Source organism: Tamandua tetradactyla, chromosome 10 (genome assembly GCF_023851605.1).
Source record: "Tamandua tetradactyla isolate mTamTet1 chromosome 10, mTamTet1.pri, whole genome shotgun sequence".
Classification (NCBI taxonomy): Eukaryota; Metazoa; Chordata; class Mammalia; order Pilosa; family Myrmecophagidae; genus Tamandua; species Tamandua tetradactyla.
In genome coordinates this window covers 16,774,429-16,792,338 of record NC_135336.1, presented here as the reverse complement: position 1 = coordinate 16,792,338, position 17,910 = coordinate 16,774,429, and the positions used below count along the sequence as shown (strand labels likewise).

At 37.0% G+C, this 17,910-nt stretch overlaps 1 protein-coding gene and 1 pseudogene across 5 annotated transcripts in view; one reads left to right on the top strand and one right to left on the bottom strand.

The window, feature by feature from the left end:
- PAK2 (p21 (RAC1) activated kinase 2) overlaps nt 1-7,690 on the top strand; it is a 123,081-nt gene extending 115,391 nt beyond the window's left edge. For all 4 annotated transcript variants that reach the window (XM_077117965.1, XM_077117966.1, XM_077117961.1 and 1 more), the window contains 2 exons: nt 6,311-6,448; nt 6,830-7,690. In XM_077117965.1, coding sequence (XP_076974080.1) covers nt 6,311-6,448; nt 6,830-6,916 — 225 coding nt within the window. In that variant the 3' untranslated portion in view covers nt 6,917-7,690. The remainder of the gene's footprint in view (nt 1-6,310; nt 6,449-6,829) is intronic.
- Nucleotides 7,691-10,699: 3,009 nt separating this feature from the next.
- Nucleotides 10,700-17,910, bottom strand: part of LOC143648249 (rho guanine nucleotide exchange factor 11 pseudogene) — a 62,203-nt pseudogene continuing 54,992 nt past the window's right edge. Inside the window, exon 4 of the transcript XR_013158473.1 lies at nt 10,700-11,326. The product of XR_013158473.1 is annotated as a rho guanine nucleotide exchange factor 11 pseudogene (transcript). The remainder of the gene's footprint in view (nt 11,327-17,910) is intronic.

The following is a 17,910-nucleotide window of genomic DNA, read 5'->3' as shown; positions in this document are numbered from 1 at the left end:
CGGAAAAGTCTTTCAACTTGCTGTGTCTCACCCTTAGGGAAAACTGACGCAGGTGACTCTTTCCTCCTGATAGGAGGCCAGTTTGGTCTGGGAATATCTGGCTAGGATCTATAATACCTAAGTAGACCCTCCTAAGGGTGGGGGGGGGGAGGGGGAAGGCACCATACAAGCAGGGCAGGAAACAAGGAAACAAGAACTGAAAAATTCTCTTCTGTTTAACAGAACTTAAGCTAGAGGTTCAGAAAAAGCTGAACTGAATGTCAAAGAACAAAGAGACAACAAATTCATCCAGCAAGAAAACTCTAAGTAAAAGAAGTGAAAGCAATCTCCAGAATAAACTAATTAAGATTATTAAATGCCTAGACACCAGGAAAAATAAATCACACTAGGAAAATTGAAGATATGGCCCAGTCAAAGGAACAAACCAACAATTCAAATGAGATACAGGAACTGAAAAAATTAATTCAGAATATACGAACAGACGTGGAAAACCTCATCAAAAAACAAATCAATGAATTGAGGGAGGATATAAAGAAGGCAAGGAATGAACAAAGTCTGAAAAAACAAATCACAGAACTTATGGGAATGAAAGGCACGGTAGAAGAGATGAAAAAACAACGGAAACTTACAATGGTAGATTTCAAGAGAAAGCACATAGGATTAGTGAACTGGAGGACAGAACATCTGAAATCCAGCAAGAAACAGAAACTATAGGGGGGAAAAAAATGGAAAAATATGAGCAGGGACTCAGGGAATTGAAAGACAATATGAAGCGCACGAATATACGTGTTGTGCGTGTCCCAGAAAGAGAAGAGAAGGGAAAAGGAGGAGAAAAACTAATAGAGGAAATAATCAGTGAAAATTTTTGAACTCTTATGAAAGACTTACCAAGAAGTGCAGCGTACCCCAAAGAGAATAGATCCAAATAGACGTACTCCAAGATGTTTACTAATCAGAATGTCAGAGGTCAAAGAGAAAGAGAGAATCTTGAAAGCAGCAAGAGAAAAGCAGTCCATCACGTACAAGGGAAGCCCAATAAGACTGTGTAGATCTCTCAGCAGAAACCATGGAGGCGAGAAGACAGTGGGATGATATATTTAAATTATTAAAAGAGAAAAACTGCCAACCAAGAATTCTATATCCAGCAAAATTGTCCTTCAAAAATGAGGGAGAAATTAAAATATTTTCAGACAAAAAAATCACTGAGAGAATTTGTGACCAAGAGACCTGCTCTGCAAGAAATACTAGAGGGAGCACTAGAGACAGATACGAAAGACAAAAGAGAGAGGTGTGGAAAAGAGTGTAGAAAGGAAGACTATGAGTAAAGGTAAAAAGAAGGAAAATTAGATATGACATATAAAATCCCGAAGGCAAAATAGTAGAAGAAAGTACTACTGGTGCAGTAATAACACTGAATGTTAACGGATTGAACTCCCCAATCAAAAGACATAGACTGGCAGAATGGATTAAAAATCAGGACCCATCTATATGCTATCTCTACTCAGAGGACATGAGGGCAAGGACACAAATGGACATTTGCTCACCAGTGTTTATAGCAGCATTATTTACAATTACCAAGAGATGGAAGCATCCAAAATGTCCATCAACAAATGGGTGGCTAAACAAACTGTGGCACATACATACGATGGCATATTATGCAGCTATAAGACAGAATAAAGTTATGAAGTATGTAACAACATGGATGGACCTTATGGACATTATGCTGAGTGTGATTAGCCAAAAACAAAAGGACAGAATACTGTATGGTGTCACTGATACGAACTGGCATTAGTGAATAAACTTGGACTATTTCGTTGGTAACAGAGACCATCAGGAGATAGAAATAGGGTAAGATATTGGGTGATTGGAGCTGAAGGGATACAGATTGTGCAACAGGACTTAATATAAAAACTCAGAAATGGACAGCACAATACTACCTAACTGTAATACAATTATGTTAAACACTGAATGAAGCTGAATGTGAGAATGATGGAGGAGGGCTGGGGGCATAAATGAAATCACAAAGAAAGATGGATGATAAAGATTGAGATGGTATAATCTAGGAATGCCTAGAGTGTATAATGATACTGACTAAATGTACAAATTTAAAAAATGTTTTTGCATGAGAAAGAACAAAGGAATGTCATTATTGCAGGGTGCTAAAAATAGATGATAATTAATATTTTAAAATTTAAGCTTATGTGTGAGACTAAAGCAAGAAAATGTTTATTTGGTACAAATTTTATATTTTGACTAGTGCATCTCCTGATATAACATAGTTGGTTGAACATCATAAGTACATGGAACCTTTGGTTGGACATGAGATTTTGTTGGTTTGTCCAGGGTGATGCCCCGGACATGAGTGATTTGATCAGTGAGTGGAAATGTATTTGCAGAGTCCCCTTCAGGGAATGGTGAGAACGGGGGAAATTTCAACTTCCCCAAGTTGAATTCTTGATATTCTCACAAGCAGTGTGGACAACCAAAGCTATAGGCTGAGCCCCCAGTTTTGAGGTTTGTTCATATGAAACTTAACCCCACAGAGGATAGGTCAAGCTTACTTAAAATTAGGCCTAAGAGTCCCCCCCCAAGAGAATCTCTTTTGTTGCTCAGATGTGGCCTCTCTCTTCAGCCAACACAACAAGCAAACTCACCACCCTCCCCCTGTCTACGTGGGACATGACTCCCGGGGGTGTGGACCTTTCTGGCAACGTGGGACAGAAATCCCAGAATGAGCTGAGATTCAGCTTCAAGGAATTGGGAAAAGTCTAGAATGAGCTGAGACCCAGCATCAAGGGATTGAGAAGACCTTCTCAACCAAAACAGGAAAGAGTGAAATGAGACAAAGTGTCAATGGCTGAGAGATTCCAAACAGAGTTGACAGGTTATCCTGGAGATTATTCTTATGCATTAAGTAGATATCACCTTGTTATCCAAGACATAATGGCAAGGCTGGAGGGAACTGCCTGAAAATATAGAGCTGTGTTCCAGTAACCATGTTTCTTGATGATTGATGACTATATAATGATATAGCTTTCACACTGTGACCATGTGATTGTGAAAACCTTGTGTCTGATGCTCTGTTTATCTACCTTGTTAACAGACGAGTAGAACATATGGAATAAAAATAAATAATAGGGGAAGAAATGTTAAATTTAGTTTGAAATGCTAGTGATCAATGAAAGGGAGGGGTAAGGGGTATGGTATGTAAAATTTTTTTAGTTTTCATTTTATTTTTCTGTTGTCTTTTTATTTCTTTTTCTGAATTGATGCAAATGTTCTAAGAAATGATCGTGATGATGAATATGCAGCTATGTGATGATATTGTGAATTATTGATTATATATGTAGCGCGAAATGAGCATTATTAGAAATGTTTGTGTTTCTTGTAATTTTTTTTTAATTAATAAAAAATTTTAAAAAAAAAACAAGGAAAGTGAGAAATTGTTACAGTCAAGAAGAGCCTAAGGAGGCCTGACAATTAAATGTAGCTTGATATCCTGAATGGGATCCTGGGGAAAAAAAAAGGAGAGTGGGTCAGTGAATGGAATATAGACATCTGATATGTTGCTGGAAATACTTAAGGGCATATACGAAGTTACTGGCCATGAATTTGTTAGTTAACATGGCTGTGTTTTTTTGTTTTTTTTTTTTCCTACCATACTTAGCTGTATACCTACAGGCAAGGAGTAGACCTAGTTTTTACCGGAGTAAATGTCAGAGATCGAAATAACATCAGGAACTATTATTAATTTAAGAGAATGAGGGCGAGATCTGGGATTTGGTAAATGTTTGGAACCAAGAAAAGTAGAAAGTGTGTGAAAGTCTAGGAATTAGAGAGAAGAAGGGAAATAGAGATCTTGAAAGCAATGAAGAGCCAAAAGAGTATTTATTCCGTCTCCAGGCCTAATAACACAGTGATGTGGGAGAGGGGAAAAATCGCTTTTAGAGAGCACTACCAATGAGGCACTTGTCATGGGAGAGATTCAGAGCTAGACTTCAATAGATAAAGAAATAATGGGGGTGTTTGAGAAGAGATTGATTATTGAAGGGATTTTGCTTAATGACTGACTGAATTCCAGGGCAGAGTGAAAGACTTTGAAGATTTGGAGAAGGGGTACTATGCAGAACCATGTGGGCATTAGAATATAGAAGCTGAGGGGCTGCTTGTGATCATTAACATAAATGTAGATAAAAGATGATAAAGTAGAAGGTTGTAAGTATTGGGTGTTGGGGAAGGACTCACTTCATTTTATGGGGTTCTCTCTTAATCCCTTCTAATGAAGAATGGAGGCTGAGAACAGTCTTACGATCTTAACTTGAAATCAGTTGCTATCTCAGAGATATCTTGATTTTTTTTAATTAAAAATTTGGCAGAAAACTCATGTAAAGAAAATAGGACTTAATGGCACTGGTGGCTTGAATGTTAGTTGGTATCTTTTTTTGATAGCATTTTTGCAGTACAGCAGAGGCCTTAAAATGTAATTCAGGAGAATATCTAGATAACCTTGTATTTGCTGTTGAATTTTTAAATACATGCCAAAAGCACTATCTATGAAAGAAAAAAAATGCTGAGTTGGATTTCACTAAACTTAAAACATCTGTTTTGCAAAAGATGCTTAACAGAATGAAAAGACAAATCACAGAGTTGGAGAAAATATTTGCAAAAATGTCTGAAAAAGGAATTGTATCCAAAATATATAGAGAACTCTTAAAACTTAACATAAAAAAAAATCCGATTTTAAAATGAAGATAGGATCCAACAGATCTCACCAAAGAAAATATCTGATGAGAAATAAGCATATGAAAAGAGGCTCAACATCAGTACCATTAGGGAATTGCAAATTAAAGCAATAAGATACCATTATACGTCAATTATAATGGTTAAATCCACAACGTTTGACAATACCAAATGCTAGTGAAAATGTGTGGAGCAACAGAAACTCATTTAGTGTCAGTAGGAATACAAAATGGTACAGCCACTTTTGGAAGACAATTTGGCAGTTTTTCACAAAGCTAAAAACACTGGCTTACAATATGACCCAGCAATCATACTTCTAGGTATTTACCCCAAAGAATTGAAAACATGTCCACACAAAAACCTGCATGCAAATGTTTATAGTAACTTCATTTACAATTATTAGAAACTGGAAGCAACCAGATGTTCTTTAATAGGTGAATGGATAAACAATGCAATAGTAATTCAACAATAAAAAGAAATGAACTATCAAGCCATGAAAAGACCTGAGAGTACCTTAAATGCATATTGCTAAGTAAAAGAAGCTAGTCTGAAAAGGCTACATACTTTATGATTTCAACTATCTGACCTTCTGCAAAAGACAAAAACTGTAGAGATGGTAGAAAGAAATGTGTTTGCCAGTATTCAGGGATGAATAGATTGAGGACAGGAGATTTTTAGGACAGTGAAACTAATGGTAGATATATGACATTATACAACTGTAAAAACCCATAGTACTGTATAACACAAAGAGTGAAGCGTAGTGTAAACTATGGACTTTAGTTAATAATAATGTATCAATATTGGTTCATCACTTGTAAACAATGTCCCATACTAATTCAAGATGTTAATTATAGGGGAAGCTGGGGATGGCTGTACATGGGAACTCTGTACTATCTGCTCAGTTTTCTGTAAACTTAAATCTGTTCTAAAAGATATCTATTAATTTAAAAAATTCCATTTCTAGGAATTTAAAGGAAGTATTCAGAGAAAGTACGTAAAGAATAGAATAATATTCAACAGGGGGTTGGGGTGATTAAATTAGAAAACATCTGTGTAATGCATGATACATTTCTGCCATTAAAATAGTTATATAGATCTAATCAATTGTTAGTAATGATGAAGCTGTGATATAGCTAGGTGTTTTTTTTTTAGAGAGGCTTCAACAAGTCCTATAGTTTTGAAATGTATGTGTATTGCTCATTATAAGACTTGAGAAGGGTAAGCAGGATACTTTATGCTAGTGGAATCTGGGACAATTTTCATTTTACCTTTAACATATTCTAGTTTTGTGTATGTATGTGTGTGTTTTAATCAATATGAACTGTATTGCACTTATAATCCAACAACAAAAAAATGAACCTAGTTCTATTTTGAAAAAGAACTTAGGGACATGTAATATATAAACATAAAGGAAAAATATCAAATGCAAATGTGTAGAGAGAATAATAACCTCCCTTTAATATATATGATAGTTATCTTTAAAGAAGTAAGAGATCCATAAACATATGAAGTGTTCTGTCACTTTTGTTGAGCTACTTTAAGTATGCCACAGATATTTTTCTGTTTTTAGGCCTTGTACCTGATAGCTACTAATGGAACCCCAGAACTCCAGAATCCAGAAAAACTATCCCCAATATTTCGGGATTTCTTGAATCGCTGCTTGGAGATGGATGTGGAAAAAAGAGGTTCAGCCAAAGAATTGTTACAGGTGAGTTTGGAAATGATGCCTTTTTGGGGAAAAGTTGACCTTTTTGAGTAACCAACAGAGTTTGGAAAGAGCTCACTATAGTTCATTCTTCAATGATCAGCAGCAGTATGGCAGCTGATTTCATCTTCTAGGAGTAAAATTCTAATAGTATAACACTAACCTGTTCACAGGTGCATCTTTGGGTCATTTAATGGTAGATTTTATGGATATTAGAAAAATTAAAAGACTCAGCTTTCAACTTTATAAAAGGAATACATTGAAATATGTGTTTCTTAAACTAATTATCCATATTGTTGGGCTTAATTGAAAGAAAATACTGAGAGTTTCTAAACTAATATTATTTTTACATTTATTTTCCTCTCCCTACCCTCTCTCTGGCAGCATCCCTTCTTGAAACTGGCCAAACCGTTATCTAGCTTGACACCACTGATCATGGCAGCTAAAGAAGCAATGAAGAGTAACCGTTAACATCATTGTGGTGGTTTCATATTCTTTTCTCCATTTTCTAAAAGAAGTCTTTTAATATATGAAAATTTTACTCTCTTTGAGGGTGTGAAAGAAATATGGTATACATGATGTGGAGGAAAACCACAAACTACTCCCTGAAGAAAACTAAGAGAAAATTGCAAAAAAGAATTATGACTTTCAAATGAACCCCTTCTTTAGGGTCCAAAAGGAATTATGGACTGAATCCCTAGCCTTACTTAAGTCTTTGTCTTTCTGCAGACAGCCCATCAGGGCCATTTATCATGCTTGAGATTTGCATTTTATTTTATTTTGCTGACTTTCTTGTAATAGATCCCATTCATTATCCCCTTTGGGGTGTTTTTCAGTACTTGAATGGCAGATTTGAGTTTTCCATAGTATTTGTTTCATCTGTTGTCTTCTTTTCTTTCTTCATAGCTTTTTCCTTGACTTGCTCTTTTGGATTGCCTTGATAAATTTTTCTTGTCTAAATTCAAGGCAAGTGTGATAAAAATTATGTAGCCCCTTATATTGGCAGAGGGGCTCAATATGGTTTAACTTTGTATAGAAGTTAGGATCAGCTATTGTTACATGTAATATCTCAGTTCAGTATTTGAACTGAAGGGGAGAAAAGTATGTGATTTTTACCTTTTTAAACAAATGTGAAAGTCAGTTTTAGAAATTTCATGGTAGTGAGTTGTCTGGCATTTGTTACATGTATAGAGAGAAGACTAATAATCTATATTTATAACTAAATCATTGAAACAGAAAAAAGAATCCCATTGATTATTTGTCCTTAGTTTTTGTCTTCCTTTCTGTCTGTTTCCTCTTCAGATGTGGCTTTAGGAACCAGAGTGATTTGTTCTTGTTCCAGCTTGGGCCTTATGACTTTGGTTGATGCTACTTACCTTAAGCTACCCCTCTTTTTTCCTTATTTTACAAATAAGTTTCTGTATATGTTGTAATTTTAGGCCTAGGTTGGGTTTTGTTTTTTGTTTTAATTTACCTTCCTCCTCACCCAGTGGCAAATAATACAATAATTACTCAATTTGGGGAATTTAAAAATTACCTCCTTTCTCCCCCACCCACCCACCCCACCCCCATTTATAGGAGAAAAACATTTGGGGGTAGCAGAGACAAAGTGAGAGACTTGAGCTTTGGTGAACTTAAAAATAATTCAATGAGATTATATTCATAAAAAGAGAGAATACATAGAGAAGCAGCTTATGATCAGTAAAGCGTAGAGATTTGCCATAAATTACGATGTTCCCAACCCATTGCCAACATCTTTCTGGCTACAAGAACTTAAGTGACAGAGTACTTATCTTAATTCATGGATAATTTAGATTTTTTTTTTCAAATGAAGAGATAATATTAATGTAAAAAACTAGAGTAAGGAAGATATGAAAAGTAAAATGTGCTTGATAATAGCAATACTTGTTTTATTTTAAAGATGAAAATAAAAAGGTCTGTGACCCTATAGCATTAATTATTAGAGTGCCCTCTCTTGTTCCCTCTTCTCCGCACCATTCCTCTTGTTTTTGTTTTGTTGTGTTGTGTTTTAGGAGATACTGTCCCTTCTGACATGTCAAGAACCACATAAAAAGAAAAAATTCTGTCGTTGGATTCTGGCAGTTTGTTCCCATTATTCCCTCCCAATTAACTTCACATGTACCTGCCATCCTGCAATAGTACAAATCACGAATAAAGATAATTCTGATGTTTGGGGAGTACACTGGGGGTACTAGCAGGCTTTATTTCTTATTTTTCCCATAATATCTGTATTAGGATAGGTAAGGATAGAAATGGCTGTTTTTATTGATAAAGCAGGGAAGTTTTTACAAAAATGAGTAAAGTAATTAATGGAACTTATAATTAGAGCGCTTAGTCTCTGTCTTCAGTTTGATTCTTGAGTTCATTTTTCTCTGTATTATGTTGGCCTTCTACAGCTATTACTAAATTACCTTGCAGAAACAAGCTGATTTATTTCTGGTGGAAAGCTACAATGCCTCTTGAGTTCCAGATTTGAATATTCTTTATAAACAGTTGTTTAGATGGATAATAATAAAGAGGATGCTACCAATGAAGTAGAAAACCCACTAGATGATAAAACTGTGAATGTCATGACCACTCAAAAAGGCACTTCCATACATAACCACCATATTCACTGAATACAGTGCCAATACCCCATTTTTATTCCTGTGACTCAACAAAGGGCGTTTCAATTTGTAGAAGCAGTTTGGCTTTGAATTTATAACTTTTTTGATGGTTACCTGTGCGTCCATTGCTGGCAACGGACTTTGACTTTACAACCTGACTCCTAGGTTAAGGGAGGTATACTGTGGTTTATTTTTTACTTACTTGGATAAACTAACTTGTAGTAGAAATATACTTTGGTTAATTCTGAAATGTGTCATTTTTGAACAATATCATCTTAAAAGCAAAACAATTGTGATCTGTTTTTAATTAAAATGTTCTGCTCTTGTTGAAAGAACAATTATATGAGAATCAAGATTCATGTCTTTTTAATAATTGCCATTTGACTTTACCCTTTTTGTCATTATTTTAGAATGAAAATTCTCATTTAAATCTAAAAGTTACCTTGTCCTTTGTATTATTAGGACAGTATTACTAGAGTACTTATTTATTTCATGTTCTCTGGTAGTCTTGAAGTTACCTGTTCCTCTTGTTCTTTTCCTGCATTTAGGAACAGTTAAAGCTGGGAAACAATGAAAATAGTGAATATTTTCTCCTACCTGGAATAGTAAACAAGTAGAGTGATTGAGATAGCATAACAAACAAATGCTAACATAACTCTTAAATTCATGTGTTGAGTGCCTGGCACATAGTAGGAATTTTCTTCCCTTCAACATATTAATATTAAGCTTTAATTAAAATTCACCCAGTAATCACCAGTCATAAATTAACCTGTACCTTTTAACAAGCAATTTAAAACTACCTATGAGTATATGCTGTACTTTAGCTAGGAGAATTTCAGGCCAGATCAGGCAGGCAGTAGCTAAAAAAAAAAAAAAAAAATGGATACATAAAGAAGTTGCATTGCTTTTTTAATCTAAAATTTTAAAAAATATACTGATATACCATGTCCAGATTGAATACGTACCTTAAGAAAAAAATATCTTTATGTATATGCATAGAGATTCTTTTTTTCCTTATTCAACACATTTATTGAACACTCTGGCAAAGACGCTGTGATAGATGTTGTGGGAGTTACAAAACAGAATCTAGCACTGGCCTGGCCTTGAAAGAACTGACGTCTCTCATTCACCATTCTAGAATGTTACCAAGGGAAGAGGCAGAAGGAATTGTAAGATAATTCTGTTAACCCAAATTTTTTTTTATATTAAGAAAAGCAACGAGTTTTAGTTGGAATTGAACATCTTTGGTAAGAATCTGTCGCTTTTTTTTTTTTTCTTGTTTTTGTAGATAGAAGTAGAATTAAGTGAAATTAGCTTGACTTTTCTTTTGTCTTCAGATTTTATATTGCCTTTTATTTTTAATTTAATCTCATTCAATTATTTAATTGTTACATTGACATTAACTGCTGTATTTGATGACTGTTCAATAATTTTGTTCTTTCAGGGCTAGAAATAAACTTTTTTTTTAATGTTCAATTTCCCCTTTCCTATACTTTAATTCTTTCTTTGGATCAAAAAAGAAAGTTTAAAAGAAAAAGTGTTTAAAATTCTAATAGGTTTTTAAAGAGCTTTTTAGTATTGTTAAGGATTTTTAGTATTAAATATTGTTGTGGCATAATTTTTAAGTTTATTACAAAGCTCCAAAGCGTTTATGGGTATTAGTCATAAGTCTCCCCTCTTCTTAACCAGGTACAGAATGAATCTCATACAAATGTAGCCAGCTGTTGGACCCAGAGAAACACTTCTAACCTGTTTGAATACTTCTAATAATGTGGCTTAAAATTCAAATGCTTATATAGCTAAACTAATAAGGATCTAACCAGAAAAAGAGCTGACAATTTATTAAATTAGTAGTCAGTGTTTATCTTACGACTGGAAGTGTTTTTTCATTTTGAGTCAAGTAATTTATCATCACATTTCATTTATTGAACAATACTGACTTTCCTGTTAATGTTCTTGTCATTTTGCTTTTTTGTTTCTATGTTCTTATCACTAAGTTTTCCCAAGCTTGCTACAAAATTCATTTACAAAATTAGAATATGTTCTAAACAGTGAAATGTATCTGATAATCACAGTTCCTTTTGAAGTCCTGAAACTTTGTTTGGACTGTTGCTCTCTAGGCCTTCTGGATCTCTGGCATCCTGGGACTTGACTTCACCTCTCTCGTCAGTTAGATAGATCCTTTGTTTCCTGAACACCAGCTCTCTCTTGGTTTGTTCCCTCATTCTGGAGAAATATATCCTCCACTAGCTTCCTGAGAAATGGTACGAAAGAAGTAAAATGTTTAAGACTTTGCATGTCTGAAAATGTCTCACATTCACTTTTTTTAATGCTGCTTTTTAAAAAATTGTATTAGAGAAATTGTGAGTTTACAGAACAATCATGCATTAAATACAGAATTCCTGTACACTGCCAATACCATGTATTGGTGTGGAACATTTGTTACAGTTGATAGCACTTTTCATAACTACTATTTTTTTTAAACACTAGTCACCAGCATTTATTGAGAGAACGTTTGTGTTCTAGGTACTATGTGAAGCAATTTACAGGATTACCTCATTTAAAACTTCCAAGACCTGTGAAATGTCCTATTTTTTTTAATTAAAGAAATTGTAGATTTATAGAAAAATCATGTGGAAAAGAAATCCAGCATTCTCATATAACGCCCCCCTCCACTGTTTACACCTTGCGTTAGCATGGTACCTTTGTTACGATTGATGACAGAATATTAAAATAGTATGAGTAACTATAGTCTATAGTTTGTAATAGGTATATTTTTTCTCTATATATCATCCTACTATTAACACCTTGTATTAGTGTCATATGTTTGTTACCATTCATGAAAGAACATTTTATATTATTAACCCCATCTAACATCCATAGCAGGGTTCATTGTGTTATACAGTCCCACCCATATTTAATTTTGGTAATACAGAATTTTATATTGGAAATCATTTTTCTTGAGAACTTCATAGCCACTACACCATTGTCTTATAGCCAGCCATTTCTGATAACATCTTTATCTGTGATCCATTTTCCCTGTCTGGAACTCTTGTTCTGAAATTTTTTGAAGTGCCTTTGTCTGTGTGTGAATATGTTCTCATTGACTTTGGGCATTTGGTTTATGCTTTCAGTTACAGACTCAGTTCCTTCAGTTCTGGGAGATTGAATTATATTATTTCTTTAATAATTGCCTGTTGTTTTGTTGTGTGAGAACCTCTTTATAGAATTTCAGCATTGATTTTGTTTTTCTTACCTTTCTCTCCTGCTCTCTGTCTTTTTGTCTTTGTTTCTCATTTTCGGGGAGAATTTCCTTGATTTTATCTTCTGACTTTTGAACTTATTTTAATGATCATATTCTTAATTTCCAAAAGCTCATTCTAGGATTCTGTTTTGTTTTGTTTTTTAAATAGCCTTCTGTCTTAATTTCATTAATTCACTATCCTTCCCGTGTTTTTTCAGGTTTAAAAAAAACTATTCTCTGGATTGGGTTTTTTTCTGAGTTTCATTTTTATTTGTATTTAACTCTCTTTCATAGAAAGACTTACCACAGATGTTTAGAGAATACCCACAGATGAATGATTTCTTTCTCTAATAACAGTAGTATGGCACTGTGCATGCTAAACGAATATAGCTCATTTACATATTGACTTTTGGGCTCTTGGTGCTGTCTAGCAGTCATTTCATTTTGTTCCTAGACATTTTTCCTCTCCCTTTTTCTCCAAAGCTATCTCATGGATCCCATCCCTTTTATCCCCTTCCTTTAAGACTTTCTTCTACTCCCCCTGCCACATTTTTCTTGTTTTTTTGTCTTTGCCTTTTCCTGTTCAATTTCAGTGGGAGGTGGAGGGGCCAAGATGGCCACTTAGCAATGTGCACATTTTAGTTCATCCTCCAGAACAACTACTAAATAACCAGAAATAGTACAGAACAGCTCCCAGAGACATGTCAGTGACTACACACACAGCATACCTGTCTGGACCATCTGGACCGGCTGCAAGCCTCCCCAAAACTGTGAGTTCCCCAAGCCACGGCAGCCAGCGCCCAGCGCCCCTCCCCCACAGGCGGCTTCCTAGAGGGAAAGGAAAGAGACGCTAAACCTGATCAAGTTGGAGTTTGCTCATTGGGCTCACGGAAAAAGAGGAAAGGGGAGGAAACAGAGGTTTTAGTGGCTGTGTTTCTATGGAGACTTGGCAGCCTCTGGATTCAGCAACAGGACTTCTCGGGCTGCAACTGCCCCAGGCATAGGCAAAAATGGGCTGCTTTCAGGGCTGTCTCCCACCTGTGCCTTCCCCAGGGGAGGGGTGAAGCCCAGCTCAGGTGGAATCCCTCTCTCAAGGAATTCAGACCCCAGGGCCTGGCAGTTTGAAGCCATTAAAACCAGCCTACAACCTCTCCTCTGTCTCCACCACACCCCCCAGCAGGGAGAGTCTTCCAAAGTTAAAAGTGCCACATCATCTTTTGCTAGTGCAACCCGCAGGCAGATAAGCACCACATACTGGGCAGGATAAGAAAAACAGAACCGAGAGACTTCACAGGAAAGTCTTTTAACCTGCTGGGTCTCACCCTCAGGGAAAACTGACACAGGTGACTCCTTCCTCCTGATAGGAGGCCAGTTTAGTCCGGGAAAACCCAGCTGGAGTTTATAATACCTACGTAGACCCTCCTAAGGGTGGGGAGGGAAAAGGCACCGTACAAGCAGGGCAAGAAACAAGAAAACAAGAATTGAAAAATTATCCTCTGTTAAACAAAACCTAAGTTAGAGATCCAGAAAAGGCTGAACTGAAGGTTAAAGAACAGATAGACAACAAATTCATCTAGCAAGAAAACCCTAGGTAAGAGAAGTGACAGCAATCTCCAGAATAAACTAATTAAGGTAATTAAATGTCTAGACGCCAGCAAAAAATAACAAATCAAACCAGGAAAATTGAACATATGGCCCAGTCAAAGGAACAAACCAATGGTTGAAATGAGATACAAGAGCTGAAACAACTAATTCAGAATGTATGAACAGACATGGAAAACCTCATCAAAAACCAAATCAATGAATTGAGGGAGGATATGAAGAAGGCAAGGAATGAACGAAAAGAAGAAATGGAAAGTCCGAAAAAGCAAATCACGGAACTTATGGGGATGAAAGATACAGTAGAAGAGATTAAAAAAACAGTGGAAACCTACCATGGTAGATTTCAAGAGACAGAGGTTAGGATTAGTGAACTGCAGGACGGAACCTCTGAAATCCAACAAGATACAGAAACTATAGGGAAAAAAATGGAAAAATATGAGCAGGGACTCAGGGAACTGAATGATAATATGAAGCACACAAATATACATGTTGTGGGTGTCCCGGAAGGAGAAGAGAAGGGAAAAGGAGGAGAAAAACTAATGCAAGAAATTATCACTGAAAATTTCCCAACTCTTAGGAAAGACCTAAAATTACAATTCCAAGAAGTGCAGCGTACCCAAAAGAGTATAGATCCAAACAGACATTCTCCAAGACACTTACTAGTCAGAATGTCAGAGGTCAAAGAGAAAGAGAAGATCTTGAAAGCAGCAAGAGAAAAGCAATTCATCACATGCAAGGGAAACCCAATAAGACTATGTGTAGATTTCTCAGCAGAAACCATGGAGGCAAGAAGACAGTGGGATGATATATTTAAATTACTAGAAGAGAAAAACTGCCAACCAAGAAGTCTATACCCAGCAAAATTGTCCTTCAAAAGTGAGGGAGAAATTAAAACATTTTCAGACAAAAAATCACTAAGAGAATTTGTGACCAGGAGACCAGCTCAGCAAGAAATACTAAAGGGAGCACTAGAGACAGATACGAAAAGACAGAAGAGAGAGGTGTGGAGAAGAGTGTAGAAAGAAGGAAAATTAGATATGATATATAAAATACAAAAGGCAAAATGGTAGAGGAAAGTACTACCCAAACAGTAATAACACTAAATGTTAATGGACTGAACTCCCCAATCGCAAGACATAGACTGGCAGAATGGATTCAAAAACAGGATCCTTCTATATGCTGTCTACAGGAAACACATCTTAGACCCAAAGATAAACATAGGTTGAAAGTGAAAGGTTGGGAAAAGATATTTCATGCAAATAACAACCAGAAAAGAGCAGGAGTAGCTATACTAATAATCCAACAAATTAGACTTCAAATGTAAAACAGTTAAGAGGCAAAGAAGGGGAGGCAGGGCCAAGATGGCGGCTTAGTAAGGTACGTGCGTCTTAGTTCCTCCTCCAGAGCAACTACTAGGTGAACAGAAACAGTGCAGAACAGCTCCCGGGGCCACGGCAGGGAATGGACACACAGCATACCCCAGTCTGGACTGGCTAGTCTGACTGTGAGACTCGGCTGCGGTGAGATCCCTGAGCGGCGCGCGATTTCCCAAGCAGCGGCAGCTGTGGCGGCCGGAGCTCCTCCCTCCCTCCTTCCCGGGCCGGCTGAGAGTCTCGGAGAGGCAAGTTTCCCAAGCCGCGGCGGCCGGCGCCCCTCTTTTGCGGGCGGCTTCCTGGACCGGCTAGGATTCTCGGATCAGAGGGCTACCCAAGCCACGGTGGCCCTCCCCCACGGGCGGCTTCCTTGTCCGGTGGCGAATTCCCCAGGCTGCGGCAGCCGGTGACCGATGCCCCTCCCCTGCGGGCGACTTCCTGGTCCAGTGGCGAATTCCCCGGGCCCGCTGCGGCCGGCGACTGACACCCCTCCAGGGAGAGGAGGGAATTTCCGACAGTGGCAGGGACTGGGTCCTACCAAACACCAATAGGGGAATTAATAAAGGAGCCACAGGGTCCCCTCAAGCCGCGACGGCTGACGCCCCCACCACGCGTGGCCCCCCAAACAAACTGAGAGAATTGGATCGGAAATCCCCAGGCCGCGGAGATCGGTGACCGGGGGGATCCCTTCCAAACACGTGAGACAAATGTGTGCCACGAGCGCCACCTACTGGGCAGGATAAGAAAAACAGAACCCAGAGATTTCACAGAAAAATCTTACAACCTTGTTGGGTCCGACACCCAGGGAAATCTGACTAAATGCCCAGACGCCAGCAGCAGAAGATAACGGTCCACGCTCAGAAGATTGAGAATATGGCCCAGTCAAAGGAACAAACCAATAGTTCAAATGAGATACAAGAGCTGAGACAACTAATGCTGAATATACGAACAGAAATGGAAAACCTCTTCAAAAATGAAATCGATAAATTGAGGGAGGACATGAAGAAGACATGGGCTGAACAAAACGAAGAAATAGAAAAACTGAAAAAACAAATCACAGAACTTATGGAAGTGAAAGATAAAGTAGAAAAGCTGGAAAAAACAATGGATACCTACAATGATAGATTTAAAGAGACAGAAGGTAGAAATAGCGATTTGGAGGATGGAACATCTGAATTCCAAAAAGAAACAGAAACTATCGGGAAAAGAATGGAAAAACTTGAACAGGGTATCAGGGAACTCAAGGACAATATGAACCGCACAAATATACGTGTTGTGGGTGTCCCAGAAGGAGAAGAGAAGGGAAAAGGAGGAGAGAAACTAATGGAAGAAATTATCACTGAAAATTTCCCAACTCTTAGGAAAGACCTAAAATTACAGATCCAAGAAGTGCAGCGCACCCCAAAGAGATTAGACCCAAATAGGCGTTCTCCAAGACACTTACTAGTTAGAATATCAGAGGTCAAAGAGAAAGAGAGGATCTTGAAAGCAGCAAGAGAAAAACAATCCATCACATACAAGGGAAACCCAATAAGACTATGTGTAGATTTCTCAGCAGAAACCATGGAAGCTAGAAGACAGTGGGATGATATATTTAAGTTACTAAAAGAGAAAAACTGCCAACCAAGACTCCTATATCCAGCAAAATTGTCCTTCAAAAATGAGGGAGAAATTAAAACATTCTCAGACAAAAAGTCACTGAGAGAATTTGTGACCAAGAGACCAGCTCTGCAAGAAATACTAAAGGGAGCACTAGAGTCAGATACGAAAAGACAGAAGAGAGAGGTATGGAGAAGAGTGTAGAAGGAAGGAAAGTCGGATATGATATATATAATACAAAAGGCAAAATGGTAGAGGAAAGTATTATCCAAACAGTAATAACACTAAATGTTAATGGACTGAATTCCCCAATCAAAAGACATAGACTGGCAGAATGATTAAAAAACAGGATCCTTCTATATGCTGTCTACAGGAAACACATCTTAGACCCAAAGATAAATATAGGTTGAAAGTGAAAGGTTGGGAAAAGATATTTCATGCAAATAACAACCAGAAAAGAGCAGGAGTGGCTATACTAATATCCAACAAATTGGACTTCAAATGTAAAACAGTTAAAAGAGACAAAGAAGGACACTATATACTAATAAAAGGAACAATTAAACAAGAAGACATAACAATCATAAATATTTACGCACCGAACCAGAATGCGCCAAAATACGTGAGGAATACACTGCAAAAACTGAAAAGGAAAATAAACTCATATACCATAGTAGTTGGAGACTTCAATTCACCACTCTCATCAATGGACAGAACATCTAGACAGAGAATCAATAAAGAAATAGAGAATCTGAATATTACTATAAATGAGCTAGACTTAACAGACATTTATAGGACATTACATCCCACAATAGCAGGATACACCTTTTTCTCAAGTGCTCATGGATCATTCTCAAAGATAGACCATATGCTGGGTCACAAAGCAAGTCTTAACAAATTTAAAAAGATTGAAATCATACACAACGCTTTCTCAGATCATAAAGGGATGAAGTTGGAAATCAATAATAGGCGGAGTGCCAGAAAATGCACAAATACGTGGAGGCTCAACAACACACTCTTAAA